The 13,691-nt window shown below is 50.5% G+C and overlaps 1 protein-coding gene across 14 annotated transcripts in view; it reads right to left on the reverse strand.

Moving 5' to 3' along the window:
* adgrl2a (adhesion G protein-coupled receptor L2a) overlaps positions 1-13,691 on the reverse strand; it is a 695,216-nt gene that overhangs the window by 124,580 nt on the left and 556,945 nt on the right. For all 14 annotated transcript variants that reach the window (XM_072510363.1, XM_072510357.1, XM_072510358.1 and 11 more), the window contains one exon: positions 10,148-10,257. In XM_072510363.1, coding sequence (XP_072366464.1) covers positions 10,148-10,257 — 110 coding nt within the window. The remainder of the gene's footprint in view (positions 1-10,147; positions 10,258-13,691) is intronic.

Consider the following 13,691-nt stretch of genomic DNA (forward strand, 5'->3'; position numbering starts at 1 on the left):
CTAAAAACGGACGGCCGCTCGGTCTATCCGGGCCTGGAGAATCGCCGGGGGGGGGGGGCGCTGCCAAAGGCCCCCGACTGGTGTGGAGGGAATCCCGCCCCCGTCCGAAAAACGGCGCCGGAGAATACGGCAGCCGGCGTCGGGGTGGGACTCGCGCCGCCCCCCGGGGATTCTCCAACCCGGCCGGGGGGGGGGGGGGGGGTGTCGGAGAATCCCACCCCATGAATTTCAGATCAATGGTAATGTCTCTGGACTGGTAATCCAGAAGTCCAACCGAACGCTCTGGGGACATGGGTTCACATCCCACCATGGCGGCTTGTGGAATTCAAATTCCAATCATAGAATCTGGAATATAGATACATAGAAGATAGGAGCAGGAGGAGGCCTTTTGGCCCTTCGAGCCTGCTCTGCCATTCTTCACGATCATGGGTGATCATCCAACTCAATAGCCTAATCCTGCTTTCTCCCCATAGCCTTTGATCCCATTCTCCCCAAGTACTATATCTAGCTGCCTCTTGAATATATTCAATGTTTTAGCATCAACTACTTCCTGTGGTAATGAATTCCACAGGCTCACCACCCTTTGGGTGAAGAAATGTCTCCTCATCTCTGTCCGAAATGGTTTATGAAATGAAATGAAAATCGCTTGTCACAAGTAGGCTTCAAATGAAGTTACTGTCAAAAGCCCCTAGTCGCCACATTCCGGCGCCTGTTCGGGGAGGCTGTTACGGGAATTGAACCGTGCTGCTGGCCTGTCTTGGTCTGCTTTCAAAGCCAGCGATTTAGCCCTGTGCTAAACAGCCCCTGAATCCTCAGGCTGTGACCCCTGGTTCTGGACACAGAAACATTGGGAACATCTTCCCTGCATCTGTCCTGTCTAGTCCTGTTAGATTTTATAAGTCTCTATGAGATTCCCCCCCCCCCCTCATTCTTCTGAACTCCAGCGAGAACAATCCTAACCTAGTCAATCTCTCCTTATATGACAGTCCCACCATCCCTCGAATCAGTCTGGTAAACCCTCGCTGCACTCCCTCGAGAGCAAGAATATCCTTCCTCGGAAAAGGAGACCAAAACTGCACACAATATTCTCGGTGTGGCCTCACCAAGGCCCTGTACAACTGCAACAACACATCCATGCTCCTGCACTCGAAGCCTCTCGCAATGAAGGCCAACATACCATTAGCCTTCTTTACCGCCTGCTGCACCTGCATGCTTACCTTCAGGACTGGTGCACAAGGACACCCAGGTCCCGCTGCACACTCTACTTTCCCAATTTACAACCGTACAGATAGTAATCTGCCTTCCTGTTTTTGTTTCCAAAGTGAATAACCTCACACTTATCCAAATTATACTGCATCTGCCATTGATTTGTCCACTCATCCACCCGTCCAGATCATCGAACAGAGAACATACAGTGCAGAAGGAGGCCATTGGGCCCATCGAGGATAGCACTGACCCACTTCAGCCCTCACGTCCACCCTATCCCCGTAACCCAATAACCCCTCCCAACCTTTTTTGGTTACTAAGGGCAATTTAGCGTGGCCAATCCACCTAACCTGCACGTCTTTGGACTGTGGGAGGAAACCGGAGCACCTGGAGGAAACCCACGCAGGCACGGGGAGAACGTGCAGACTCTGCACAGACAGTGTCCCAGCGGGGAATTGAACCTGGGACCCTGGAGCTGTGAAGCCACAGTGCTAGCCACGTGTTACAGCCTGCCAATTTGAAAAGGACCCATTCATATGTACTCTTTGTTTCCTCTCTGCCAACCAGTTTTCTATCCAACTCAATACAATTCCCCCAATCCCATGTGCTTTAATTTTGCACAATAATCACTTCGGCGAGACTTTGTCAAACGCCATCTGAAAATCCAAATATACCACATTGACTGCCCCCCCCCCTTGTCAACTGCACTAGTTACATCTTCAAAGAATTCCAACAGATTTGACAACCGAGATTTCCCCTCCAAATTCTATAGAATCCATGCTGATCCTCCGGGTGCTCCGGTTTCCTCCCACGAGTCCCAAAAGACGTGCTCTGTTAGGTGAACTGAATATTCTAAACTCCCCCTCTGTGTACCCAAACAGACGCCGGCCGGAATGTGGTGACTAGGGGCTTTTCACAGTAACTTCATTGCAGTGTTAATGTAAGCCTAACTTGTGACAATAAAGATTGTTATTATTATTATTAAATATTCTGCTACAAAGTCATTTGTAATGGATTCAAGAATTTTCCCCACTACCGATGTTAGGCTTGCTGGTCTATAAATTCCCTGTTTTCTCTCTGCCTCCCAAGATGCCTGTGTGCCAGCAGGAGTGCCAAGGTACCACTCTGCCCAGAGACCAACTACCTGGGGGCCTCCGATAATCTAGGAGACCACCTCCCCAAGTGCTGTTACGTCTGGTCCACGTTGGTGTGGACCAGTGCTGATCGGTGCCACGGCAATGTCTCCCAGGTGCGGGCATTAGTTCCCGGGCCTCGGGAGAATCGGGCGGCAACATGTTTAAATGAGCCTGCAGACTCACTTAAATATGTTCCTCTGGATCTTGCCCAGGAAGGGGGAGATCCAGGTCTCGTTAGGTCTTGTGAGGCGTTCCGAGCATCACATATCTCGTGCGATTTAATTGCCTCGTCGCATCACCGAGTTGTGCGCCTCGAGGCCGTTCGATCGCGCCCTTTGTGTCAGTCTTCATGGTGGAGGACACTAATCTACTAAATAATCAAGGGAATGGGGAGGGGTGATGGAATAAATACAATAACAATCACAAGAGAAATAGTACTTAGGTCCCCTTATCTAAGGGAAGATATACTGTCATTAGAGGCAGTCCAGAGAAGATTCACGAGGTTGATCCTGGCTATGAGGGATTTTCTTATGAGGAGACATTGAGTAGATTGGGCCTGTACTCACTCGAGTTTAGACGAATGAGGGGTGACTTTATTGAGATATATAGGATTCTCAGGGGGCTTGACAGGATCGATGCTGAGTGGTTGTTTCCACTCGTGGGAGAGTCTAGGACCAGAGGGCATTATCTCAGAGTAAGAGGTCATTAATTTAAGATAGATTTAAGATAGAGATGAAGAGAAATTTCTTCTCTCAGAGGGTAGAAAGTCTGTGTAACTCTTTACCGCAGAGAGCCGTAGGGGATGGGTCGTTATGTATGTTCAAGGCTGAGAGAGACAGATTTTTAATCAGTGAGGGGATCAAGGGGCATGGGGTAATGTGGGAAAGTGGAGTTGAGGATTTTCCGATCAGATCCGTCATCCTCAATAAATAGCTTAGCAGACCTGATGGGCCAATTGAAATTTGATGGAACATTAAAAATATAAAGGATGTGAGTAATGTCAATACAAGTCCTGAAAGACGTGCTGTTAGGTGAATTGAACATTCTGAATTCTCCCTCCATGTACCCGAACAGGCGGCGGAATGTGGCGACTAGGGGCTTTTCACAGTAACTTCATTGCAGTGTCAATGTCAGCCTACCTGTGACAATAAACATTATTATTATTGGTCTACCTCTGCTCCTATATCTTAAAGACTATGAAGGTAAGTGAAATATTCATCCGAGCCCAAAGGTAGCTCTTGTAGCAATTGTGGATGATAGCTGAGAAGTGAACCGTTCAGCTCCAAATTGTAACACAGGAGGAAATTTTGTCAATAACGTTGGGCAGTGACCCTAATGCCTTTCAGGTTTCCCTGGAAACTGTTATAAATTCACTCTTATTCCTTCCGATGGTTGATAACATTGACAAACAGGCCACTTTTGGCCCATTGTGTCCTGCTCTGTTGCCTTTCTCAACATGAGCTATCAAATTTAATCCCGCTCTCTTCTTTTTCTCTCTCTCTCTCTTCACTTTACTTCACATTCCTCTTCTTGGGCCAATTATCTTCGCTTCCTGAAAGCAGCTGCTTCAGCTACGGATGATTGACAGGCCGCGGCGAAGGAAGAGGCAAATCAATTTACGGCAGACATTTGACTCAGCGGTGCCTCTGGCCTTCCCAGAAATTACAGTCTCCCAAACCAAACTCATCACCCCACCGGGCGTCTGCATATATTCAAGAGGGCCCTCAGTCACTGACGATGGGCACGGCGATGGTTTAGGACGTGCATGCTGTCAACAACCACAGTACGAGTTTAGATTTCCAGACATATTGAACAGGTTGAGATTTTTTTCCCCTCTCTCTTTTATTTTGGTTTCTACAAATCGAGGTTTAATGACTTTCTGAAGATTCCTTCTGGTGAACTGCATGATCTTGTTCTTTAGCAGGGAATAGAGCAGGATCATACCTGTTTGGAATCATTAATCAAACTACCACAACTGCAGACAGGGATGAGGGCACAGTCGACAACACCTTTTGCCACCAGCTCTCTCTGTGCCCTCACCCCTCCTGGGTCGCAGTTCATCCCTCCCCCAACATAAATACACTTCAGCCGAAGAAGGTTCTGGAGCAATGCTGCCTTGGTCGTGTGCTTTTCAGGCTAATTACAGTACGTTCCGCTGTGAGGTTGCGTTTGGTTGACTCTCGTGTCAGGGAATCCCCTCGTGGCTTCTCCCAATTGGCCACTGCGATGGAGGCGGAAGTCCATTTATATGTGAACATGTCACTGTGGCCGACTTCCCCGAGCATGCTCCCACTCCGAGCCCTTGCTTTACCTTCAAAGATACGTCTACGGATCACGCTCGACAAACAACAATTAAAACAGAACGCAAAGCACCTTCCTGATGTCTGCTCCCAGGTGGCGAGACACTCTATTAGAAGCGCACAATTAGTAAAGGACCTTATCAGGCAATAGCATGGTCAACAAGGTCAATAAATGGCCCCAGAATGAGAACGCCCCTTATTAAATGATGGGCTGGATTCTCCATTCCAGAGTCTTGACACCAGGGCAGGATTCGTGGACTTCCACTACATCAAAACTGGTGCCGAATCTGAACCGATTCAGCGACTGTGGAAGGGCTAGCACCGGTGCCATGCAGAACACGATTCATTCCAATGAAAAATGCTGCGGGATTCACAGGGTCCGTGATTGACACTCGGGAGGCTGACAAGCTGCAGCCGCACATACACATTACACTAACCACACACACACCAACCCAGACAACAAGATGGCACTGGTTGTGCTGGAGCTCACCCATACAGCTGATTGGTCAGCTGGGGCCAGAGGGCACCTAGGGGTGGCCTGGGGGGGAAACACCTGTATGTCCTGTGGCCCTAAGTCCGCAGTGGGATGTCAGCAGCGTGCGCAGCTGCATGGCTGCCTTTCCAGCTGCGGCCATGCTGTTCCGTCCCCATCCACCCCGACCCCACAGCCCACCTCCTGGCCACCCCCCACTACTACTCCCCCTGGCCCTGGCTGAAACCCACCGGCCAGCGACGCAACTAGCACTTTCCGTACCCTCTCTCCCTCCTTCAGCAGCCACAATGCCGTTTCACGATTTTTAAAAACACAAGCGAATTGTGCCGTTGGAAACTCGGCCCATCGGAGGCGGAGAATTGCGGAGGCCCCGGGGGATACCATTCCAGACCGCATTAACGCCGCTGGCGAGGTGATGGAGATTTGCGATTTAGCATCGGAACCTATTCTCCGCCCAATCGCGATTAACGATTTCAGCTTCGGCCAACAGAGAACCCCGCCCAATTTTGCCTCAACAATACTTTTGAGGGAGCTACTTGCAGTCCCACGTTTGTGTGGGAGCGATTCTTTGCTTACTTGTTCTGTCTGCATTCATTTCATTCCACATCACGATCCAGCTGCTGGTGGTGCTGCCAATGGAGCACTTCCCATTTCAGATAAAAGCTCTCCCAGCGTTTATATTGCATTTTATCACATAGAAGGCAGGAACTTTGCATTTATATTGCGTCTTCTCTTGGTTTTAGCGTGTCCTCAAGCACTTGTGATGAACTGGAATGCGCTGCCTGCCTGGCTGACTGACAGCGATGGTGAAAGCAGATTCAGCAGTGACTGTCAGAAGAAAGACTGGAGATCTCTCGCTGGCTGCATTTCGGGCAACGCACAGTTGGTGCGTGCTACAGGCTACTTGCAAAATACTTCCGAGAATCATCCCGAATAGAAGCAGCCCACTCAGCCCATCCTGCCTCTGCTGGCTCATTGCAAATGCTATCCAACTCAACCCAATTCTCAGCTCCCGCACAATAGCCCTGTATTTCTTTCCTTTTCAGAGGTAAATTTGAAAATTATTACAAAATCTGCCGCCTTCCGGGCAGCGCCTTCCTGATGGCAACAACTGGCCGCAGACAAAAGCAATTCTCCCCATCTCTTTCCCTGATCCATTTGCCAATTATCTTGTATCTCGGGTTAATGAGCTGCCTGCCACGGTGACCGGCGGCACGGTGGCACAGTGGTTAGCGCTACTGCCTCACAGCACCAGGGACCCGAGTTCGATTCCGGCCTTGGGCGACTGTCTGTGTGGAATTTGCACCTTCTTCCCGTATTTGCGTGGGTTTCCTCCGGGTGCTCCAGTATCCTCTCACAGTCCACCTGGGTGCCAGCCCGGCGCTACCAAGGTGCCCAAGTGGCACAGCCAGCTAGCAGGGGAACTGCCAGGGTGCCAGGTCGGCACTGCCAAGATGCCAAGCTGGCATTTTTTTGTGCGTGCGCGATCGGGCCGGGGTTGCCCGCTGTGGGTGCTGGGGGGCGGGAAGCCCTCCCATGTTGCATTTGGGCTGGGGGTGTGGGGGGGGGGGGTTATTTCCAGGGCCTCTGTGCTCCCCATTGTAAAAAATGGGGCTACGTGCAGCCTCGGCCGCGCGTCCCCTGTTTAGGCTCCTTATTCAAAGCAAGTCGCATGGAATAGCCATGTGTTCCTCGGCACAGCGAGTGCCGGGAAACAAGCGGATAAACGCGCTCTCTCGGGAACATTTGGGGGGGGGGGGGGGGGATGCTTCGGAAACCGGCGGGGCAGGCAACTCCGGCGCGAAGGAGTGGCGCAAACCAACCCGGCGTTGGGTCGCCCCGAAAGTGTGGAATCCTCCGCACCTTCAGGGGCTAGGCCGGCGCCAGAGTGGTTTGCACCGCGCCAGCTGACGCGGAAGGGGCTTGGCGCCACGCCAACCGGCGGCGAAGGGCCTCCGCCGGCCGGCGCGAGTTGGCGCATGCGCGGGAGCGCCGGCATGTGCTGGCGTTATCCCAGCGCATGTGCAGGGGGGGTTCATCTCCGCTCCGGCCATCGTGGACCGGTACACCAGCCGGCGTGGAGGAATAGAGTGCCCCACGGCACAGGCCCGCCCGCAGATCGGTGGGCTCCGATCGTGGGCCAGGCCACCATGGGGGCACCACTCAGGGCCAGATCCCCCCGCGTCCCCCCAAAGACCCCGGAAGTCACCCGCGGAGCCAGGTTCCGCCGGCACATACCTGTCGTAACATACGCTGGCGGGACCCGCCGAAAACGGACGGCCACTCGGCCCATCACAGGCCGGAGAATAGCCAGGGGAGCTGCTGCCAGCAGCCGCCGACCGGCGCGGCGTGATTCCCGCCCCCGCCAAATCCCCGGCGCCGGAGAATTCGACAGCTGGCGGGGGCTGGATTCACACCGCCCCCTGGCGATTCTCCGACCCAGTGGGGAGTCGGAGAATCCACCCATTGTTCCCTTTCGGGAATATCGCGCCCAATGAATTCATTCTCTTGGCTGCCATTTCCAATTTGATGAGCCCAATCCATGTGAAAATTAAAGTCACCCATGCTCTTTCAACATGCATTTTTAATTCTTGATTTAAACTCTTTCCTGTAGAGCAATTTGATCAATTCAACTCGCCAGTTGTGAAACTCTGAATACGGTTATCATTAAACTAAAATAATTCTGTTCTGAAATTGTGTTTCTCCTCACTGTCCCTCACAAATACCAGACTGGGTTTAAAATTGGCTCTCAATTCAGTTTGAATGTCAGAATTTTATACAATTCAGTAAGATCACCTCTCATTCTTCTCAACTCCAAGCACAACCTTTCCCCACCTTCATCCCAAGATTCAACCTTTTCTGAATTACTTCCAATGCAAGTATATCTCGTCATAAGCAAGGAGACCAAAACTGAACACGACACTCTCCTTCCTAATTAGGGCAGCATTAATTTACACTGGAAGTACTGACTTGTTTCATTGGCTCTGGTTCTCAGCTGACGTATCAGAGTATCATAAAATCCCTGCAGTGCAGAAGGAGGCCATTCTGACCCTCGTGTCGCCACCGGCCCTCCGAAAGAGCACCCGACCTAGGACCACTGCCCTGCCCTAGCCCCACAACCCCACCTAACCACTGGACATCAAAGGGCAGCTTATCTGTGTCAATCCACCTAACCTGCACACCTTTGGACTGTGGGAAGAAACTGGAGCATCCAGAGGAAACCCACGCAGACACGGGGAGAAGGTGCAAACTCCACACAGTCACCCAAGGCCGGAATTGAACCCGGGTCCGTGGTTACGTGAGGCAGCAGTGTTAACTACAGCGCCACCCTGCCGCCCCATACAGCAGAGGAGGCAGCCATTCAGCCCATCCCGCTAGTCCTGGCTCTTTTGAAAGAGCTGTCTGAGGTCTGAGGAATGATTTACATGAAGTGAGCTCCAATAAACTAAGCTGTCTGCTGTACACATCTCGCACAGACGTAACATGTGGCAGCGTAACCCATCAGAGGTCACGGGCAGTCTGCTAAGAGTTTGTCTGGGAGCGCACTCCTGGAAAAGAAGAATTTGCTTGATTTTACAACTCACAAGTTAAACGCCAACCTCAATTACCAAAATGCATAGCTTTTAATTTTAAAGTCAGTGTGGGTTCATGTTCAGCGACGACCAATTTACATTTCAGAGTTTTAAATGAAAGCGAGAAAAATTATTCACCGTTAAGAAATTATTTGACAGACATTTAGAGGAGAAGACAAAAATAAAGCCAATTTCATTGTTAGCAGAAGCAATTGCTCCCTGCATATTGCATTGTACCTCTGGCAGGCTAAAAGGTTAAGAAGAATGATTGTATCAGTCACACACACAGGAGGTAGAATATTGAGAGATAGGATGCACAGTGGGCTCCCATCCTGCAGATGGTACATCTGAGCACAACAGAAGAGGCATCCATCTTATGAGGCTTACAGGGAATTACACAGCAGGAGTAAAGAGGTGTATGATCTTTTAATGGATTTTCCCCACAGATACGCTCTTAGATATTACTACTTGCGGATCTGTGTTTCGACAAGGCATAACCACTACCCTTCAAAGTAGGCTGTATCCATTCTTGCAGCAGTGTGCGCTGGGGGTGGTGGGAGAAAGGTTGCAGTCTGTTGCGCGAATGTCGAGCAAAGGCCTGCCTTCTTTAACTCTGAATGCTTTAAAAGCCGAAAGGCTGACAGGTAGGATGGATGCCTGACCTGGAATGTGAGAACGGCTCCTGCCCCACGACTGTAATGGAACCATTCTGAATCTTAGTCAAGATGCGCTTTAAGAGTGTAAAATGGTATTAGGTCCCGTGTAAGTGCATGAGGCCTTCCGACACAAAATGTTTGCACTACCTTCTGCAAAACAGGCGTTGTCTTAACAAATGCAACATATTTGGAGGGGGGGGGGGGCACGGTAGCACAGTGGTTAGCACTGTTGCTTCGCAGCTCCAGGGTGCCGGGTTCGATTCCCCGGCTTGGGTCACTGTCTGTGCGGAGTCTGCACTTTCTCCCCGTGTCTGCGTGGGTTTCCGCCGGGCGCTCCGGTTTCCTCCCACAGTCCAAAGACGTGCAGATTAGCTGGATTGGCCATGCCAAATTGCCCTTAGTGTCCAAAAAAGGTAGGCGGGGTTACTGGGATAGAGGGTGGAGGTGTGGGCTTAAGTAGGGTGCTCTTTCTAAGGGCCGGTGCAGACTCGGTGGGCCAAATGGCCTCCTTCTGCACTGTCGATTCTGTGATTAGGAATATTTTGGGTGAGGAAAAGATTTGGCAGGGTCAAGTACCATCTTAGCGAGCGAGATAATGCCCTACAAATTTCTACCATTCTGTTTAATTCTCTTTATAAATGACCAGTTTAACATTTATCCTGAACACTTTTCTTCCCCCCCCCCCCCAACCACCCGTCGCCCCGCCCAATGAGACACAGGTTGTTGCAAAATAACTCCTGTGCCGAGGAACACAGACTAATCAGAATGCAAGACTTCTACTTACTATAGGGGACACATTCATATTGAACCTCAAGGTACTTGTAAGTGCCTGGACAGGGGTCAGGGAAGACATCGGACCCTGTTATCACAACACATTGTGTTCGGTTATTGCACCTGTAATGATCAAAACACAAGACAATTGAGTTAGCTCGTGAATCGCCAATTCACAAGTTACAGCGAATGATTTAATACACAACTGGCTTTGTCACATAACAGGATAGCCAGATCAATAGCTGGAGATACTTCATTAATACTACATTAGCCAGTACGAGCAAATACATTTATACAGATAAGAGAAAGCCTCCTGCAATAAAAGCAGGAATGTCTCATTGATCAATGAACTGGAGCGATCTCTAATTCTGGTTGGCAAACAATTAGTTACATATGTCCACATGGTGATCTGTTCCCGCTTTATTTTTGCCTGCAAAATGGATATCGATTAATTGAGCAGAAATTCTTTATGTTTATTGACGAGTCGAGATCAGAAGCATATTGTACCAATGTTGCTGAGACATTACGCACTGGAATCAGATTGTAATTTACTGACAGTGGAAACCCTTAAGACAAGTGTTGGCACACAGATACGAGCCGGGTCAAGATTGTGATCAACAAAAAGTATCTCTCTTGTCAACACTCCCACAACATGGGCTTAATCAAACTTTAATTCCCAATGTGCATCCTCACAAAAGCAACCGTGTACTCCTGCCCCACTGTTTGCGGTTCTGATTAGAGAGACAACCCTCCCTTGTTAAGCGCGTGCTTCAATGGACAAAGCACTGCTGCACAGGCACATACATATCCTGGTGCATAGCACTGTTACCTCACAGCGCCAGGGACCCGGGTTCAGTTCCAGCCTCAGGAAACTGTGGAGTCTGCACGTTCTCCCCTTGTCTGTGTGGGTTTCCTCCGAGTACTCCGGTTTCCTCCCACAGTCTAAAGATCTGCACGTTAGCTGGATTGGCCAGGATAGAGAATTGCCCCTCAGTGTCCAGGGATGTGCAGGTTAGTTGGAGTTATGGGGATAAGGCGGAGGAATGGACTTAGGTAAGGTGCTCCATCAGAGGGTTGGTGCAGACTCGATGGACCATTTGGCCTCTTTTGCACTGCAGAATTTCTAGGATTCTATATCCAATAAACTGGCCGATTATCAAAACTGTTGACCTCGAGCTGCAGAAAGTGGCTGAGAATGTTGGGTTGCGATCGTGGCAATGCTCCGTAGACAAAGGACAGGTGCAGCACCACACGCTGAAAAAATACTTTAGGGGCTGGGATTTTCTGCTCGCGACAAAAACGGGAGCGGAGAAACGTGGAAGCCTTTCACTCAGATATATATTTTCACCCAGGAACTCTCTAATTTGTCATTTTATTCGCGGATTTGAAATATTTTTAAAGCTTGCTGGAGGACATGGACCAACTCTGACCAGGGGGGGTGCGGAAAGGGGCACAGCTTCTGCACGGGCTTCTCCTTCAGCAGCAATCAGTGACTGGGATAGATTTAAAAATGAAAGGACATCGGTTCCCACTGCATCCTCTGCCTGACGGTGGCCACGCTTAAACTCCCTTGGGTGACATTTTCCTCTGGTGCCCGGATCTGCGCCTTAGCCACAGCCGATGTCTCGAGAAGGTCATGGGGTGATTAACCCGAAGTGTTCAAAATGACAACGGGTTTTGGGCTACGTGGACAGGATGCGTTCCCATTGGCAGGAGGGTTGACAACCGGACGACGCAGCCGTGGTGAGGGCCCCAAATCCCGGCCAGTGAGTTGTGAAGATCTGAAATTGTGCTGGACGAAATGCTGATTGATGACAGCAGATTCCAAAAAAGGCGCTGGTAAAATACTTAAGAAGGAGAAGAATTGTAGGCTGTGGAGAAAGAAGCTCGTTCCTTCCAGGCCAAAGATCTTTAGCTCGTCGGCAGTGTGCAATTACATTTTTCTAAAAAAAAAACACATTCCAACAGAAATCCAATACAGTTGGCTGCTATTTGGCATTATTTGAAGAGCTTGGAGTCCATGCTAACTTTGGCATCCATTTATAGACTAGCATTATGAAGGTAAACCAGGATGAAAATTAATGAACTATATATACACGAAGCAACAAATTAATGTGTTATTACAACCTCTGGAGATACTAATTTCAGTAAAAATGAACAATGGACATATTATTATTTTAAAAAAATAATTTCCAGTGTCCAATTCATTTTTTTTCCAATTAAGGGACAATTTAGCGTGGCCAATCCACCTACCCTGGGCTTTGGGGACGAGGCCCACGCAGACACGGAGGAGAATGTGCAAACTCCACACAGACAGTGACTCGGGGCCGGGATCGAACCCGGGTCCTCGGCGCCGTGAAGTAGCAGCGCTAACCACTGCGCCAGCATGCCGCCTCGCAATATTAGACAAACTACTGAACTGCACCTTCAGTGGAAATTATTCCACTCAAATAATAAATATTTAAATATACTATAGATCGGGGAAAATAAGTCTATCTTTGAAGCTTCCAAAAATGGGAGCTGACTTTTAGACTGAGCAGAAAATGTGAACACATGGGTGTGTGAGGCCACCATTTTGAAATGTGAAAAATAAAACAGAAGACTGGTAATTCATATTAGTGTGGCTGAGTTTATTGAATTAATTAATTGCCCACGGTCACCTTTCATCCCACCCCCATCAAAGTGTTTTAAAACCATCAAATTCACTGTCCTTGGCACCCATTCTGAATCACTTTGACTATGGGAAGATCTCACTCTGGAACAGATTTTATACTTTTGCTTTCGGAATCTCATCCCTCCACAATAAATTATCTTCCTCGCCAGTCACGGAGTTGGCAGGCCGTAATTTTTTGAAAGTAGTGATGACACTTTGTGCATTAATAGCATCACTTGATGTTGTATGGGTTGGTCTGTACTCGGAGTTTAGAAGGATTAGGGAGGGGGTCTTGCTGGTTTAGCACAATGGATTAGACAGCTGGGGCGGGATTCTCTGACCCCCCGCCGGGTTGGAGAATCGCCGGGGGGGGGGGGGGGGGGCGGCGGCGTGAATCATGCCCCCGCCGGCTGCCGAATTCTCTGGCGCCGGGGTTTTGGCGGGGGCGGGAATCGTGGCGTGCCGGTCGACGGCTGCTGGCAGCAGCCCCACCGGCGATTCTCCGGCCCGCGATGGGCTGAGTGGCTGCCCGTTTTCGGCGGGTCCCGCCAGCGTAAATCACAACAGGTCCTTACTGGTGGGACCTGGCTCCACAGGCGGCCTGCAGAGTCTTCCGGGGGGGGGGGGGGGATCTGGCCCCAGGGGGGCGTGCCCCCACGGTGGCCTGGCCCGCGATCGGGGCCCACCGATCCGCAGGCTGGACTGTGCCGTGGGGACAAACTTTCCCTCCGCGTCCGCCGCCGTAAACGTCCGCGATGGCCGACGCAGAGAAGAACCGCCCTGCGCATGCGCTGGGATAACGGCAGCACACACTGGCGCTCCTGCGCATGCGCCAACCCGCGCCGGCCGGCGGAGGCCCATTGGCTCCGGTTGGCGTGGCGCCAAGCCCTTCCGCGCCGGCTGG

Source organism: Scyliorhinus torazame, chromosome 7 (genome assembly GCF_047496885.1).
Source record: "Scyliorhinus torazame isolate Kashiwa2021f chromosome 7, sScyTor2.1, whole genome shotgun sequence".
Classification (NCBI taxonomy): domain Eukaryota; kingdom Metazoa; phylum Chordata; class Chondrichthyes; order Carcharhiniformes; family Scyliorhinidae; genus Scyliorhinus; species Scyliorhinus torazame.